Source organism: Papaver somniferum, chromosome 7, assembly GCF_003573695.1.
Source record: "Papaver somniferum cultivar HN1 chromosome 7, ASM357369v1, whole genome shotgun sequence".
Lineage (NCBI taxonomy): Eukaryota > Viridiplantae > Streptophyta > Magnoliopsida > Ranunculales > Papaveraceae > Papaver > Papaver somniferum.
In genome coordinates this window covers 163,011,644-163,030,064 of record NC_039364.1, presented here as the reverse complement: position 1 = coordinate 163,030,064, position 18,421 = coordinate 163,011,644, and the positions used below count along the sequence as shown (strand labels likewise).

At 35.9% G+C, this 18,421-nt stretch overlaps 2 protein-coding genes across 3 annotated transcripts; one reads left to right on the top strand and one right to left on the bottom strand.

Annotated features, from left to right (window-relative positions):
• Nucleotides 1–1,174: 1,174 nt before the first annotated feature.
• On the top strand, nucleotides 1,175–6,396 carry LOC113298943 (TORTIFOLIA1-like protein 2). 2 transcript variants are annotated; one of them, XM_026547841.1, is made up of 9 exons: nucleotides 1,175–1,336; nucleotides 1,743–1,775; nucleotides 2,228–3,104; nucleotides 3,224–3,418; nucleotides 3,513–3,615; nucleotides 3,720–4,369; nucleotides 4,862–5,560; nucleotides 5,818–5,983; nucleotides 6,089–6,396. In XM_026547841.1, exons 3-9 carry the CDS (start codon nucleotides 2,454–2,456, stop codon nucleotides 6,103–6,105), a joined length of 2,481 nt encoding a protein of 826 aa, XP_026403626.1. In that variant the 5' UTR covers nucleotides 1,175–1,336; nucleotides 1,743–1,775; nucleotides 2,228–2,453; the 3' UTR covers nucleotides 6,106–6,396. The 2 variants fall into 2 exon arrangements, with proteins under 2 accessions (XP_026403626.1, XP_026403627.1); XM_026547842.1 differs by having other exon boundaries at nucleotides 1,179–1,247.
• A 36-nt stretch (nucleotides 6,397–6,432) lies between these two features.
• Nucleotides 6,433–9,975, bottom strand: LOC113298945 (probable serine/threonine-protein kinase PBL17). The gene is made up of 6 exons (XM_026547843.1): nucleotides 9,709–9,975; nucleotides 8,707–9,053; nucleotides 8,164–8,299; nucleotides 7,941–8,077; nucleotides 7,712–7,835; nucleotides 6,433–7,384 (listed from the first exon to the last, which is right to left on the bottom strand). The coding sequence occupies exons 1-6, from the start codon at nucleotides 9,776–9,778 to the stop codon at nucleotides 6,738–6,740; spliced, it is 1,461 nt and encodes a 486-aa protein (XP_026403628.1). The 5' UTR covers nucleotides 9,779–9,975; the 3' UTR covers nucleotides 6,433–6,737.
• Nucleotides 9,976–18,421: the final 8,446 nt, after the last annotated feature.

Genomic DNA, 18,421 nt, shown 5'->3' with positions numbered 1-18,421 from the left:
CCGTAACTATAGATTTGGTTGATGTTACGGTTCATTTAACTCAAATACCAACCGTAAGTTCTTGATTTTGAGATAAAATATTCAGTTACGAATTTTTTTTCCACCGTAAATTACTTACGGTTGGTCTCGTTACTTAAGTTACGAACCGTAAGTTGTCCTGGATGTTTCATTTTCTTTTTACGTACGGTTTGTAATTGCATCACTGTTACCGATTCATTAGTTACCAACCGTAATTTGTTACGATTGCTATATGTTGTCATTCTACCAACCGTAACTGGTATTGCGATTGGGTTTTCCCCAAATTGAACCAGTTACGGTTGGTATTCGATACTTTTGGAACCGTAACTGAGAGTTACAGTTGGTTACGAGCTAAATTCCAACCGTAAGTTCTTCTGAAATTTTAAAAGTTTCAATTTTTTTACGTACTTTAGATAATTTTGAGCGACAAAAAGCTAATGGGAACTAATTTAGAGATTCACCCATCTCAAATTTGTCACTGGAATCACTCATTTTGGTTGAATGAATCAAAATCTAGGGTTTCACAAAAATGTCTTTTTTCTTCTCCTCACAACTTTTTTTTTCAACTCTAAAAATCTGATTTTAGAGTTATTATGAGTGAAAATTAATTACCAACACTAATCTTGATTATCATCACTAATCTTGATTATTAATAATAAGGGTTAATTGGTCATTTTCATATTTTTTTTTGATAAGGGGTGATATGAATTATCATGTGATGATCCTTTTTGTCTTATTAGATTGTCGTCTCTCTAATGGATCATGCCGGATTGTTGAATTTCCCTGTGGAGTCAAACCTGGCAAAACTTAGAATTGTCATCATAATGTTTCTTTCCGGGGTGAAATTTCACTCTTGCCGTTACATAGTCGTTCTGTAGAAGTTTGGACCATGGCAACTTTTTTGAGTTTGAACTTTTGAATGTGGAAGAATATCCCGGTATATAGGGGTCCACTTCAACATAATCACACCCCTATTATAATACTAACAAAAAATACTCTCGAATCTCGATCAAAACCGATTTAAAAACCCCTGACAAGCCAATCCAAACCGTTCAAACATCTGTACGGTATCCACATGTCACCTATCCAAACCATTACACAAAAACCCAAAAACCAAAAAGACCCACTAAACCTTCTCTTTCCGGAATTCGAAAACAAAGCGCGAAAAATGAAGACAAGAGGAGAGAGAGTGAGGTTTTGATTAACGAGAAGGAGCTTGAATTTCCGGGGTAGGAAACTCTCTTTCCGGAATTGAAGATTTGGATCTTTACTATATATATGGTGTTTTCTTTAATTTTTTCTAGGGTTATTCTACCTGGTAAGTGAGATTCGGGGTTTTCATTTTTTTTTTTTTATAACTCTTCATTTTCCGTACTGTACTTAAATCTAACTAGCCATTAAAGAGAGCTTTTAATCTTAAATTTTTTTATAATTTTTTTTTCTTCTGATTTTCTGATTCTCCTTCTTTTATGTGTTACTCTACTTGTTCATTTAGTTGTTGAAATTTTTCATAATTTCTTAGACTTTTTTTGTGTGTGGTTTTTAGCTCTTTAGGTCAGTTGTTAGGGTTTAAAATTGTAGTGATTTTGGTAGTTTTTTTGCTCAAACTGTATTAATTTGTTTAAATTCGTAGCTGTTTCAAAGTTTTTATGAGTAGAGAGATTTAGTTTTTCTTTTAGTTGTGAGATGGGGTTTGATTTGAATTTTGATGGGTTTTTGTGCAGGGATTTCTCTTGAAGATAAGAAGAGTAGTTAATGTAAGTAATCATTTTACTTCCCTCAATGTTTATCTGTTTTATGTAGTGACTGACTATCAAGAATGGTGGTCGTGGTGGTGGTCAGGATTGTGATTTCATTATGAGATTTATTTGAGATGAAAAATCTTACTGGGGAATGTATATAGCTTATTTGGAGGTGGTGGTGTCAGAATTGTGAATTCATCTTGACATTTCCTTGACATCAATGTTTTCTGGAATGTACTGGTTGGGTAATGTAGTTAGCTTATTAGGTAGGGGATGTTGTGGCTGTGGTGGTGGTGGTGGTCAGAATTGTAGATTCATTCTGGAATTTTGTTTTGATTATGTCTCTTGAAATTTTTTGTAAGCATGTATGATTGTGTCTGGTTCATTACAGATTGGTGTCTGAGTTTAAAATTTCGCATAAAGTTTTGCAAATAACATTGATTTGTTTTTCTGATTTTTGTTTGTAGATTAATGAATAATATTAATGGAGAGCCATCAGTTCATTTACAAGCGTTCGGCGATCTAAGAGACTGTTTTATGATCTTTGGAAGGTGACTTCGATATCGAATTTGTATTCGTCTGGAAGCAAATATCTGGATATGATGTTCACGATTGGTTTTGAATTGGATCGTGTCTTCAGTTCTTGTTTTAATTAAGTTATAGGAAACTAGCTTTTCCCTCTAAGTACCCAAAATGAGGACACAGACACAATTAAAAGCGAAAGGAAACACCAGGCCTAGCCCTCAGCAAGCAACATTTGAGCTCAAGTCTCGAGTAATTCATACATTAAATAAGCTTGCAGATCGAGATACCTACCAGTTAGGAGTTGAAGAGCTGGAAAAAACTGCTGAGAGTTTAACGCCAGAAGGTGTTGCACCGTTTATTTCTTGTGTTATTGATACTGACTCCGGTCAGAAGAGTGCAGTTCGGAAAGAATGTGTTAGAATTATGGGTACGTTGGCAAGATTCCACGATGGGCTTCTTGGTCCACACGTAGCAAAAATGATGTCTAGCATTGTAAAGCGGCTAAAAGATCCCGATTCTGTGGTTAGGGATGCTTGTGTGGAAGCTGTGGGGGTTTTGGCTTCAAAATTGAGTAACTACGAGGAAGAGAGTGATGGATCTTTTGTTTTGCTAGTTAAGCCACTTTTTGAAGCTTTGGGTGAACAGAATAAGGTGGTGCAGTGTGGTTCAGCATTATGTCTAGCTAGTGTCATAGACAATGCTATTGATCCTCCAATCTCAATTTTGGCACGTATGTTGACTCGAATCACCAAGTTCCTAAAGAATCCTCACTTTATGGCGAAGCCGGCTGTTGTCGATTTGGTTAGAAGTATAATTCAGGTAACTGCGAAGCTAAGAAATTAATTTTTACTGTCCCTTATATTTTCTTGTTTTAATGTTTCCTCTATTGTTGCTGGTATTGTGGCTAAGTTGTGCATGTTTCCCTTGCAAATTTTCAGGCAGGGGGTGCTTCATCCCAGAACACCTTATCTGCTGCCATGTCCAGCATTCAGGAAGCTCTTAAAAGCAGTGACTGGGCGACAAGGAAAGCTGCCTCTGTAGCACTGGCAGGTATAGTTGTAAGTGGCGGTTCTTCATTGATGTCTTTCAAGGCATCTTGCATCTGTGCCCTTGAGTCCTGTCGCTTTGACAAGGTTAGTGTGTCTCACTTTACTTATTCGAAGGACATTCAGATTCCCCATAGAGATCTTGCATTAGTTCTCATTTGCTGGTTCTCACTTCTTGTAGGTGAAACCTGTTAGAGATTCAGTATCCCAAGCACTGCATTGCTGGAAAAGCCTTCCAGGATCTGATGCTGCTGATCTATCCGAAACCGGATCTTCTACTAAAGGTTTGTTTGCTGTATATTAACATACAGCTGTGTGAATCATTTTGGATGGTGATCTATTGATATTTTGGAAAGGCTGTAACTTATAATTTATATTTTCACAATAGAGAATCTTCGAGGTGAGTACAGTGACCTTACCAGTGCAAGTGACGGTGGGTGGAAAGATGTTGCTTCCAAGAATATAGGGAAAGGAACAGTCAGCAAAAGGGTTCCTCTAACTGCTAGGAGAATGGGCGCAAATAATGTACCAAGTCCTCAAAAATCCAAAGCAGAAGATTGGGAGATTGAAATTGCTGTTCCGAAGACCTGTCCAATTAATTTAATGGACAGACAGGAGGAAGAATCTGAGGGTAGTTGTCTTACTAAAGCATTTGAAAGAAGAACTGAAGATACTAGAGTTCTGCAAGATAACACATATGATTATTCTCCAACAGATGATATATCTGAGTGTTCAATGTCAAATCTAGTCGATGGTAAGTTTGAGATTAAGCTGGTGAGTCATGACTTTCTTGAGAAAAGTACTGTTGTGAAGTCAGTGGAGAGGAACAAACAGCCTACTGCTAAAGAAGTTGTGTTCCAACATCCAGTATGTCCAGAAAGGTCACTGAATCGCCAGAGTTTGGATTCCACAATTACAGAAGTGAGCTCACAAGTTGTGCGTGGGTGTTGCTCTCAAACAGCAAATGAGATGGCCATAATGCAGAAACAACTTTCTGAGATTGAAAACAAACAGTCAAGTCTAATGGATATGTTGCAGGTATTTTATTATTATCTTGTTATTATTCTTGACATAACATTAATAATTGCCTATCTACTTTTTACTATCTGTGCAATTGATTTTAACTCAACAGTCAACATTAATCCAGAGCATTAGTATATTTTGGCATGTGCTAGTGGTTATAGAGTCGCAATTGCATGTTAAATAATTGCTATCTACTTTTCATTAAAATATCATAGGTTTCTTTAGCTTCACTCTGGTTTTTTGAGTTGTTTAACTGCTCTAGGTCTAGCACATACTCGTTAATATTGTCATACTCTGTTACTGCAAGTAACCTATGTTTAGCTGCTGACATCTTTTGGATCTGTGTCACTTAAGAATCGGTCTGATGTATATACCCCAAATCAAATTGGATATGTACCTTATAAGAATGCTGTAAATCATTTCAAAATATGCTACCTTATAAACAGTTCAGAGGCATTTATGTAGCTTTAATTCCTTTGGTGTTTTTTTTTTCTTAAAATTGTTCAGCTGTTCATGGGGAGTACAATGGAGAGCTTATCTATGTTGCACTCAAAAGTGCTTGGTTTAGAAAATTCAGTCGACAGAATTGCACAAGACTTCGTTCACAAGAGCCACTCTAATATGGCAGGCTCCAAAGTTTTGAGAAACAGCCATAGTGTCTCTTCTTCCCCAAGAGTTTCTACCTGCACCCCTAGGACATCTATGGATATACAGCCGAGACGATCTTCACGATTGGCTGCAAAGAGTAGGGACGTTTGGGAGGGCACTTCAGTTTCTGAATGTAGATCAAGCACTTCAGAGAAACAAGGTGTTGACATGCGGAGAGATCACAGGCTAAACGTGACAGGAAAGTGTGTGAAACCGAATATTATAACTGAACCTAAAAATTCAAGTTTTCGTGCACGAAAAGTTGAGGAAACTATTACTGCTTCGCCCCGTAACTTCAATGGCAGAGAAAATAGTCTAGGTTATAATAATTACTTATGGAAACGTGTAAAGGATTATATTTGCAAAGGTGACTTAGATTCTGCATTTGTCGAGGTTCTCCGCTCCGGTGATGACCTCACTCTGATGGAACTTTTGGATCGAACTGGTCCCGTTTTGGAAATGTTGTCACAAGATACGGCCTGTGAGGTTCTTAGCACATTGGCATCTCACTTCCTGGATCAGAGATTTTTGGGCTCCATAATTCCTTGGTTGCAGCAGGTAAGCTATCACACACTCCTAACTTAAGTACTTGTTTCATGTTATTTACACATGCAGACCACGAAGGATGGAAGATTAGTTTATTCACCATAAATCTGTAATCTTTAATTGAAATGAACCACTAGGTCCTCAAGTATGTCAATCTTCTCCCTGACTTTCACTACATGATTAGAAAAATAACATATTCATATTTTTTTTCTTCTGCACAACGACAATGAGAAGCTATATCTTTATGCTATTGCTTGCTGTGTTGTTAGATGGTGGACTTGAGCAATACCTATGGGCCAGATTACCTTGATCTACCAGCCAAAGCCAGGAGAGAATTCTTGTCTGCTGTACAAGAAGCAGCAAGCATGGATTTTCCAAACCCAGCTGACAGGAGATCTGTCACACAGCTTGCATTGAAGTTGCGCCATGCTTGGGGTGAGCTACTCTTAACTTTTAAACTCAACTCCTTTTGTCATGTCAAAATTGCTAACGTTTTTGGTTCAGCTTCTTTAAAACTGAACACATTTTCTTGTTTTGTAGGGAAATTCTCTCAATAACAGGAGACCCAGTTTGTGAATTACATATATCATTAACATCAAGCGTTTTCAAATAGAGATTTTACGTTTAAAGAATCATGTGAAGTGTACTTTGTTGGTATTAGTATTAGTCCCCAATTCCACTTGTTTTTATGAATTAGAGGTAGTTTTCTTTCTCCAGTCCTAGTGTTTGTAGAAGTTTTATAAAAACTCTTGAACTGAAGGAATTCCAATAACTTGTATGGAAGACTGACATTCTGAATTGCTATGTGGAAAAACTGGCTATCTGTGCAATTTGAATTGTAACATTAATCGAGAGCATTGTCATCTTTTGGCCTGAACCAGTGGTTATAGAGTCGCAATTGCATGTTAAATACATATACACTAAGCTACCATAAAATTTCACAAAATGGGCACCCCAAGATGCAAAAACTTTCATAGCAGAAACTCCATAGTCGATAGTTTCAGCAGCAGCATATTGGCAATGGCAATTTAGAACAAACTCTTAGGTAGAAACTCAATGTGGTAGGACCAGATTTTGACCCCAAGGCCATTCTCAAAGATTGATAAGTTCACCTAAGAACTAGTGGTGGTTCGCCAACTTCAACCATAGACGATTTTATCCATCTCATTTTGAGGGTTGAATTCTTCGTTCATGGCTCAAAATCTCTCATTGGAGAAGGACTAGTAGGACTATAGAGATCAGCCTCAATCTGAGGAGGCTCACTCTTGCTCCTGTTCTTTCTTGGTTTCGGTCCCTCTCTTCGTCGCGTCCCTGCTTCTCGGTCTTCACCCCTTCTTTGGCCACTCCGGTGTATCCCAGCTTCTCGGTCTTCATTCCTTCTTTGGCTACTTTTCTTTCTATGTTCCCTCTCTTCGCTCCTTGGGATTTTCCTATTAACTTCTTTTATATTAACATCAGGGCTCTTAGGAACCTCATATAAGGTTACAGGACCACCTCCTCTCTGAGCAAACAGATTTTCTGTATTTTCTGGTGGCGATTGAAAAGTCTCTAGCAACTCCACCACTTGACTCATCATTGGTCTCCCTTTGGGATTTTGACTGAGACATTGGTAGGCCAAATTTGCCACCTTTTGAGCAACTCTAGGAGAATATTGTCCTTCCATTCTTGGATCTAAAATCCTCGCCAATTTTTTGCTATGGATCAATAGTGGCCGTGCCCATTCAACCAAGTTATGTTCTCTGCTTGGCCTGTTCTTGTCCATAGCTCTTCTCCCAATCAGCAGCTCAAGGAGTACAACTCCATAACCATAAACATCACTTCTAGCTGTTAGATGACCTGTTCGCGGGAAAAAACCATGACTTAGCACATAAATCACAACTATGACCTAAGGCAGCAACTATGTATAACTAGTCCAATATTTTCCACCCATGAGTAAAATGATTCCAGAAGAACCCTCCATGTGATTGGTTGGGATTTGACCGATCAGGACAGCGGACAAGTTTGACTGTTGAAATTTTTATTAATCAAAAGGCGGGTCTTCTGGATTCTTTTTTCCAAGTCAAACATAGGTCAGCATTATAACAATCATACATAGTACTATGGAGTACAAAATAGTGATTTTGGTCCCAATACTACACAGGGAGACAAACTAAGCTCACTTACCAGTCATTACATACTCCGGAGCTGCATATCCATAAGTTCCCATTACACGTGTTGAAACATGTGTTTGGTCTCCCATAGGTCCATCCTTCGCTAGACCAAAATCTGATAGTTTAGCATTATAATCCTGCATAATTTGAACCGCGTACATTAGGTTTCAAAGAGAGAATGATTAGCACAAATTGAGTTACTAGGATTTTCTTTCAGAACAGTGTTTGTAAATTATGCTGACCTCATCTAGCAAAATGTTTGATGTCTTGAAGTCTCGATAAATGACTGGTCTTTCTGCTCCATGAAGAAAAGCTAGCCCTTTGGCAGCATCTAAAGCAATCTTCATTCTGATCGACCAAGGCATTGTAAGGCATACTTCTGCAAGTAGGAAGAGAATTAAAGTTAGTAACACATCAGTGTTCTGAAGTTTCATATTTTTAGTAGAAAATAATCTAGGTACTAACTTCGAAAGAGGTGCTTTTCCAAACTCCCACATGCCATGAATTCGTAGACCAACAACCGGTGTTCATCTTCGCAGCAGAATCCAATGAGTTTCACGAGATTAGGATGGCTGAGTTGGCCTAAGTAGTTCACCTCTGCCTGCAATATAACCCAAAAGTGTTAATCGAAAATGAAACAGATGGTGCACTAATGAACTATGTCCCGTTAAATTTTAGTCATATCTCTTTATGGAAAATGATTCTACATAAATTCAAGAGAAGATTCAATTGAGTGCATCTGTCCCTACATTGTGCTGTCTTTTTTCAACAGTCATGCAATGCTATTAATTCTAGTACTAAATTCTTGGATAGGATTTTGTAAAAACCACTCTTTCTGCAGAAAATTTATTATTTAAAATCAAATCAAATGTCACCTTAATTATCCTCCGACTTACCCTAGAATATTGTTTCACAGTTAACTATTAACAAAAGTAACTGCGTAAAAAAGGGAAACTTGACTGGTAGAATTAATCAGGAGGAAGAAAAGAGGCAAGGAAAGACAAATACCAGCCACTCTCTATCTCCTTGGAACCCCTCTGGGTTAAGCTGTTTGATTGCAACTTGAGTACTCTTGATACCCTGCCTGACAGTTTCGTCTATTAGTCCTCTATATACAATCCCGAACCCGCCCTCACCAAGAATTTGATCTGGCCTGAAGTTCTTGGTCGCTATTTTCATCTCAAGATATGAAAATATGTAGACATCACGATACCCTGGGTTCTGACGAAGATCTTTAACATTTTTCGGGGTCTGTAGTACTGGAGTGGTATTTACATCAGGTTTCGGCAGCTGAACTGGCGCTACGGCACTATCTGGTTTGGTTGGAGATGGTAATCCAATTTGTTTATGTTGAACTGCATTACATAAATAAAAGACAGCAAACAAGTCTTCTTTATTAGCAAAATCAATGTCCTTGAAACATGGCAGGACCCAAACACAATGCACACAACAAAAAACACGAAAACAAAAGTAACTAACTTAATAATCTGCACTTACAAACATATAATGCGTTAATTAAGAATGTCCATAGTTACCAACAGCCATTGTCTATATCATTCATCTACCAAAGGGATACACAAAGATATACTTATTTCATAGAGTGGAAAGCTTTTCAATTATAAGAATTATCTTCAAAACATCACATTCTTAAACGAAACTAGGACGATGTTAATCAACTTATGGAATACACATATGTAGACCCTGACAAAAATTAACGTAGGATCATTCTCTTCTATACACAAAGTGTTGGGCAATCAAAAACACAAAAATAAAAATAGAAAATGCATATGCCTCTTTAGTAGAATGATAAAGACATTGGATATTGATACCAACAAGCTGAATTCAATCGATATTGGTCAGCTTCTTACATTCTACCTACCAATCAGATAGACATGAATATTGGCTTTCTCCTTAAAACCCATTAACACCCAGAAATATGAAATCATCATTACGAATCATAACAAAAACCCATATAGATAATCAAACAAAAAAAGGGGAATCAATCATTACCTGGTTTATGGTCAGCAATAGTTTTGCAGGGAGTTAAGCAATTCCCCATCAATTTGAAATTCTTAAACATTTTGACTCATTTCTTGATCTTCTCTTTCAAAGATCAGGAAGTGAGCATGTATTACAAAACTAAGAAATGGGTTTTGTTCTGGGTTGGGGAACGGAATTCCGAGAACGGGGGTGTAGATTTAAGCTAGAAAATCGGAAGAAGAAGAAAAGAAATGGAAAAGTTTTGGTATTTTGTTTCAAACTTCGTAATTTGTTTTAGTTGTTTTTGGTAAATTTCGTTTTGCTCCTTTTAATAGGAGTGTTGTTCCTTCGGATAGCTCAGTTTGGCCGCTGAATACGCCAAACCATTAGCTGTTCTTCTCAATTACCGAAATGGCCTTGTGTTTATATAATCCCACTTTTTGATTTCTAAAGATGAAATAAAGCATGGGGCACAACTAGTAATGCTTAAACTTATTTAAGGAGCATTTTTGGGTTACCCTAGTCCCTTCATGGAATAAAAAGATCAACAAAAATTGTATGCCTGAATGGAGACTACTAATGAACCTTTTATAGCTGTGAGAAATCCCATAGTACATGAAAGTAGATCTAACTGAGTTATCACAGGTATTGTTGATGGACTTGCAAGTATCAAAGTTAATGTTGCTTCAACAAACAAAATAAAAAAAATCAAAGTTTTTTTGTTTTTGATCGGTAAAGAAAAGATTTATTGATAAAAAAAATAAAGAGTATAAAAGCTATACAACCCTAGACAAAGAAGAAAAGAAAAGCAATGCAAAAACTGATAACAGGCTACCAGTTTAAGCTGAAGAAAAGAAAATGGTACACCAATCTGTCATTACATCAGAGGACCTTACTGAACTACAGTTCTTAATGGAAAGTGCCCAGTAAATGGCCTTGTTCATCACATCTGTAGCATTACCTCTTTTATTACTAAAGACCCTTGCATTTTTCTCCTTCCAAATTGACCAAATAATGTTAACAGGTACAAGATTCCACACCGCAGTGCTATCTTTATCATGCTGAGTAAGATGCCAAGCTTGTAAAGAAGGAATAATGTCTTCAAGCATGCAGAAAAACCATTTAAGCTTACTAACAAATTTCTCCCAAACTTATATAGCAAAAGAACAGTGCAGAAGTAAATGAGAGCTTGTCTTATTGCTGTTGCAGAACAAACAATCTCCAGAAACCTCAATACCTCTTCTCATAATAATACAAGAAACTTTACATGATTTAGTGTTAAAACTTAGGTCCACGAGGATAATTTCACTAGGATTAGAAGATGATTACAAATGCTCTCTGAAATACAGTGATCTTCTTTTTTTACACTTTTGCTCTGCTATGAATCCAAAAAAGCGCAACCCTCATTACATCAACTACACTACCCTTTATAGATAAACTTCTCAGTGGATACCAGCTTATCTTGCTCGCTGGTCTCCTAGATTTTCTTTTGCAAGTCCTATTCGAAGAATGTTACTTGCGATATGGTTCTCCTTTGCTGACGAAACTTCCTTTAACGAAGATTGTCTAATAGTCTTCGCTAAGGCTATCGTTGTCCCAGTATTCTTCAATGAATACCCTTTTGCCACTTATCCAGTCAAACCGTAGTCCTGACCATCTGACCGTCCTGACTTCACATTAGATGCTTGTCTACCCATTTCAAACTCGGCCCTTGATCTCGCTATAACTTTCGACTTGTCCCCGCCTCGCAAGAAGAGTGGATATTTCGATTCAGGGAATAGTAACCCTTCGTATTTAGTATAATCTTCACACACATGGTTCTTGTGTTCATTGAGATTCGTCCACGTGGCGACCTGGTTTTCTACCCACACATCTTTTTCGAATAATGGGATCCAATAAAATGCAAAGTGAAGAGTGGTTTTCAGAAGTTATTTTGACGTTTTTTTGACGACATGCCTTGATGGACCTCTATCTCCGACCTTATTTATAATAGAAGAGTTGAGAAACTTCTACTGACATTGAATACAAGGAAATAAACAATGCAAAGATGGATCTAAGACCAAGTAAAACTTGTATAAATCCAGGAATTCTTATCTTTATCTTGTAGAGAATGAAAAAACGAGTTTAATCAAAAAAGAATGAGGTCATTCCGATATCAGACAAAAAAGTTATAAGCAAAAAAATCGAAAAAAATACCAGGTTTACAGTCAGCTGATAAACGCATTTACATTTGCCGATTCTGGCAAAAACAATTTGTATAAAAACTCTTAAATTTGAGTTTTTTACATCGGCACATATGGGGAACCTTATCCACTGATTATAGACGTACCCTTATGCAAAAACTATCGTTTTTGAGTTTGTTCGTCAATCGACACTTGTGGAAAACTGCATCCGCCAATTGTAATCAATCGACCGTAAAAATGAAGAACATATGCCAATTACGAATTGACGTTCTTCATGGATCAAGAAAATTGAGACAATTAGCCATTGTGTAAATGCCTTATCAGCCGATTATTCTTGAACCCAAAAAATTTCCAAAATTTTTAAATAAAAAAAGTTTAAAATTTTCATATTTTGATGATCAATCAACAATAGTTTATTTCACATTTAGCACGATTATCTAACTATTATTTGATTAACATTTCTTGATCAGGGATAAATTAGCCATTAACAAAAAAATGGTGCATAATTTTTTTTTAAAAAAATACTTTAAAATGACCCTGTTTAACTTATTAGATATGCCTCAAATAATTGAAGTAGGCCTCAAACTTACCGGGTTAAGTTAGCTACAAATGTAAGACTAAAATGTTATTAGGCATATGCATAAATTAATTAAGGAAGTATGACTGAATATAACCTTTACTAAGTTAAATGCAGCCCTATTTTTGAAAATAGAAAAATTGTAAACCTGCATGATGTAACTGAACAAAACCAACCATCGTTGTCATTATCCTATTCTTTTGAAAAATCATTCACCGTGTTTGATGTTCTTGTACTAATGGAGCAACGATTAATCTCATATTGATTCACTAATTATAATGGGATGCTCCTTACACATACATATTTGATGAAGCTATTAATTATTCCATCTGATCTCTCATACAATCATCGACGAGTAAAATTATACGATATGATTCCCATAGAAGCAAAGAAAAAAATTATTCATATATATTATAAATAAACATTAATCGGATTTACTAAAATTATTATACATGCACCAGAAACAAAGATAAACTAGGATTTTCTTAGAATAAGATATAGTTGCCTACTACTAAGATTATCAATTTTTCTTTTGCAAATTAGGGTTTAGGTTGGTTTATGGAAACATATGTGATTAGATGTTTTAAAAGAAAAAAAATCAAAAAATAGTGAAGAACAATGAGGAGATAAGAACATCCCCTAGTCTAACTATGGGTTTTATTACCCACGCCATTATGGTTATTAAACATATTTTTTTTCGTATTCGTGGCTTGTATAATAAGGTTGTATTTAGACACCATCCTTAATTGTCCGACCGAAAGGGAAGCTTTCTATGTGATGAGAAATCCGCACTCTGTCAGTCATAAATGAGCGTGCAAAAACCCGTTTTTCCTGCAAATTTTTTTTCCTTCAACATTTTTCTCTGAACTTTTTTAGTTCCATACCTACCAAGAACTGCATCTATCAGAGATTTTAAAATCTTTAAGGTTTTTGATCCACAAACGAAGAATTTCAGGATCCAAATTTCACCCATGAACGAATTTAAATATTTCAATTCGAATCAAATTTAAGTTGTTTTTATTCAAATATCTTCTGATCAACAACTGATGCTTAAGATTAGTTTGAGTTGAAAGATATTTCCAGAAATTTGATGGACAATCGAAGTTTTTATTCAAAAATTAACCTTGTAAAACGGGTCATGCGCGGATCAATTGGGCGAAGAAGAAACACTAAACCCGTTTCACTCATCAACGCATATAAAAGTTTCAAAAATATATTTCCTCTTTGGTCGTCCCTCCACCGTACGCGGTCATCTAGTTAGTTTATAAAGTTCACAATTATTCAGAATTCATTCGTTGTTAAACAAGGTGTTGTGGGAATCTATCTTTTTGATCTGTCAATAAGAAAATTCATTGAACGTGGCATTTAAGAGGGATATCTCAACCCAAAAAATACAACTGAACAAAAAGGTGAACCAAAAGAGGATTTTGCTAGCCAAGTAGAAAATCACAAAAAATTTACAAAGACCTACGCCTAAATACATTAAGTGGGGTTCTTTCGATTCATAGAACAACAACCCCTTGACCTAAACCTAGTTAGGTTAACTTAAAATTTATGTTATTGGATTCGAATCTATCAGGGGTTTACTCAATATATACTTTTATTGATTTCCAAAGAGTTTAATGGATTTACAAAGTATTGTGTTATTGGTTGTATACTTTTAAAATCTCTTTCAAAGTTTATGTTACTCGTTGTAGATTGTCAAAAGGTCTTCTAAAGTTTGTGCTACTCGTTGTAAACTTGAAAATTCAAAGACTTTGCATACTTACCTATTTTCAAGACTTTGAGTGACTTTTGTGTATATATTTTCCTTGATAGAATTCTTGCAAAATATGTAAGATTTTGGAAGACTTCCAATTTTTTTATAAAGATGTTTTTTACTCTCTTTTATTTTATTTCGTGAATACACAATCTATAAAACTCCAATATGATTAAACATTTTTTTAATTTTAATTATTATGTACAAATGTACAATAATAATTATTATAATTTATTATTACACTTTCAATGTATTCTATTGAACAAAAGAAATAAGTTATATATAAAATAATAATAATTTATTTTAATTTAGTTGAAGTTACTATAATAAATAAGCTACAATAAATTTTGTATTTATGTCTATCATGCATATTTTCATATAAAATCTTTTTTTACAACTTTGTACAAATGTCTACAAGACATTAAACAACTCTGCATAACTTCGCAAAATTTTGCTCAATTCTGTATAACTCTCGTAAAGTTATTAATTTTCATGACTCTTTTTAAATTTCTACAAGTCTACAAATGTATTTATTGATTAAACCCTTGTCGCATATCGCATTCACAAATCACAACTTCTTTTATGGGATTAAGAATTCAATAATTCAAAATCTATCTAGCACAAATCACTCACACCGATGAACCCAACACATTTTCGGAAGGAATTTGGAAACATGCCAAGAAAAATGGTATCTCTAAAGTCATTGATTATAAATATATATAGAAGGCTACTATGGTAATTCACAAATGATTAGAACGTTTTATTCTGCCGCGTTTTTCTTTGGTTTTCGCGATTTGTCATTTTCCTTCTCTGTTATTCGTTTTCTTTCATTTTGATCACAGCCAGAGAAGCGTCAACTCACGCGTTTGTATTAAATAACGAGACTACCATTCCAATCACATTTTGATCTCGACAAGAGTACTGCTGCTGCATGGATGGAGGATTTTCTGGTACAAAATCTCCTAAAGGCCAAAGGGCATGAACCCTTTTTTTATCAAGGCTTAATTGAGGTATACCCAGATTAATTGGGATATACCTAATGAGATGAAACCCAAGATATTATGAAGTTAAAGAACCCACCCCTTAACCTTGTATTTTCTAAATGGTTAATATGCCCTTGTTTAACTAACACTAAAAATTCTAATTAGATTAATTAATTGAGTTTAGATTAAAATTTTGAAATTATGAATTCAATAAATTCAGGGCCGGCCATGAAACAAAGTCAATAAAGTTTGACTTTGGGGCATCATGGCTAGGGCGGCAACCAACAAGTAATAGCTTAAGAGATGCCTTGCGTGAAAGAAAACAAGGAAAGGTCTAAATCGTGATTGAATACAAGTACTAGGAAATAAAAGAAGGGTCTAATATAAACTAGAGTTGTTATAGTGGTTTAATAGCAAATATGTAATTAGTTTCATAAAAATTCAGAAAAGTTCTCACTCACTTCTCATTTTCTTTCGCCTCTTTTTTTCTCTCGAGACAGTACACTCTCTTCCTCCTTTCTTTCGCAATTCAATAGCAGACAACAAGGCTCATCTCTAATTACAGTAAGTGAAATTAGTTTTATGATAATCTCTGATTTATACCATATCTAGTCTTTGGAATTATTGATATTCATTAATACTCCTAATTTGTATTTTTAGGGGAAAATCCTCTAAATCCCCTATTCAATCAAATTCATGTCGCCAAATGTTCTGAAATGAATTATCTAATGGTAATGATATGAATGGAAATAGGAATGACGGTAATAATGACGAGAGTGATATAAGTGAAGGCAGTAAAAATTATTTTGTTCGCAGGGAAGATAAGGAGAATGAAAGTGTTGGTGGTGAAAATAGAGATGGAAATGAGGGTATAGCATTGTTTTTAGGAAGAGGGCATCAATTTTTGGGTGTGCTTTGGGGCAGAAAACTGTCAGAGCCGGCCCTGAGTAGATTAAACCTGTAATCCGTCTTATGAATTCGATTTCGAACAAAAAATTTCGTTTTGAAAATGTGAATGGTCGGTAAGGTCGACGTTTGAATAAGGTGTCGGCTATGTTTCGCCGGCATGGTCGACGTTTGAATAACATGCCGACCAAATACAGCCGATATGGTCCTTGGGTGAAGAAAATGCCGGTCTTTTTTAGGCCGGAATGGTCTTTGAATGAAGAATACGCCGACTATCTTGGGCCAGCAATCTTACGGTCGGCATATAAATATTTCCTACAATGCCGGCTATCGTATAGCCGGTGCACATAATTTATAACACTGTCGGCTGACCTGTAGTCGGCATGCTAAGGATTTATAACCTTGCCGACGTGTACTTATACCAAACTGAAAACATAATACGGGAAGATGTAATTCACTTTATTCATGCAATTTAAGTTACTACTGTAAGGATCCTCAAGCTCGTCAACGATATTAGACTAGTCAAGAGATGTTTTGGTCGTTAATGACTTAATCAATTAATATAAAATTTTAATTAATAAAAATTAAACTAACAATAAACTAGAGACCAAACCAGAACTACTAGATAGATCTCAAAACTAATATAGTTAGATAGGTCTCGAAAAGTTATGCGAGATGGACTACTCGAGCGTCTTATTTGGATGTCGGCCGAAGAAGAAATCATCACAATAGTGGGAAGGGAAAAATAGTTGTTTTGCCATTAGACCGACTGGGGCTGCCCTTATCCAATGAGTTGGATGTCCCATAAATTTTCCTTTGGTCTTATCTTGACCGAGTCGAGAAGATAAACTCTTCTTTATTATTCTTTTTCTTCTTCTCTCATCTCTTTCTCTTCTGTTCTTCTCTATTCTCTCTGGCGATTCTGAGAGATAATTCCGAGGGCGTTAAATGGAAAAATAAACTTAGGGGAAAGTTTAGGATCTGATAGTTGGAGATGGTGTTGATGTTAAGTGAGCTCGGGAGAAGGAGTAGATGCTGTTGTAAGTTAAATTACAGGTGTTGATGAATGTTCTTTGGTGTTGAAATGAGAAGAGATTTAGAGTGGCAATGATGTTGCTTTTGTGTTGAGTGTTGAAAGGATATTGTTCTAGAATGATGGGTCTGGAAGTTTGTATGTGCAGAGGGTCATTTAGTAAGAAGAGATAGTATTACAACCAGAACCGAAATCAAGGTTGTGTTTTGGTTTAAGTGGATGAAGGTTGAGTTGGAGGTTGAGTTGCAGGTCTTGTAAAATGGATGGGGTAACAGATATTGCAGGTGCGAGTCATCAATGTACAATGGTGGCTTACTATTTTGATTTGGCGACTGTGGAATCTGATGCTGTGTTGGTATAGCTGAGTTGAAGTGTTCTAGATGAAGCTGCCAGTGTTACTCAATGAAGAACTGAATTGAAATGGATATGTGGTTATGTGTTTGAATTATCATTGTAGTCCGAGTGTGATGGTGACACGAATTGCTAATGATTGAAGTCAAGATAGTTTGTATTGCAGTACTGATAGTGGTGGTGATACTGCTGGATTAGGAATGGTAGTGTTGGTGAGGAAACTGAGATTAGAACAGATTGTATGATTGCAAATGTGTTAGATTTTAGTTGTATTAAATTATAAGTTCTGTTAGAATGAATAAATGGAATTTGAGCTGGGGTTAGAGTCTCAGTTGTGTGTGAATCTTTAGCATATCTGACTGAACTTATTCAGTCTGATTCCGTTTTGTTATTGTCTGACTCACAGCATCTGACTGAGTTGAATCGGTTTAACCCTGAGTTGACACAGTAAACCAAGACCAGACTAAACCTTGACCTGGACTTAGACGTTGACTTTCAGTTAACCTGTGACCGTCAGTTGACCTGTGACAGTCAGTTTGACCATTATTGACTGTTAGTTGACCTAATAGACTGGGCCTTGTGTAACGGGCTGGTCCGGATCAAGCCCGCGGGTAATGGGCTTGGGCTTGGTGCCATGTTTTCTTAGCTTGATATTTTGAACCTTATTGTCCGAATTAGCCTTTGGTTCCTTCTACATAGTTGTAGATCTTCTTAAGACTTATCTAATGGACTAAAAAATCAACCTAATTGAGTTAGTAACCTCTTAGATGTATTAAAGGTAGAGAATGAAAGAGATGTAAAACCATAAATGGGCCTAGAACCATTAGATAGTTCACTTAGTCTATAACTAGAGAACTGTATGAAATTATGTTGTGAACCTTGTATGAGCCTTTGGCTAAACTCTTGGAGTGATTGTGTGATTAACAGTTGGTCTTTATTAACAACGATCAA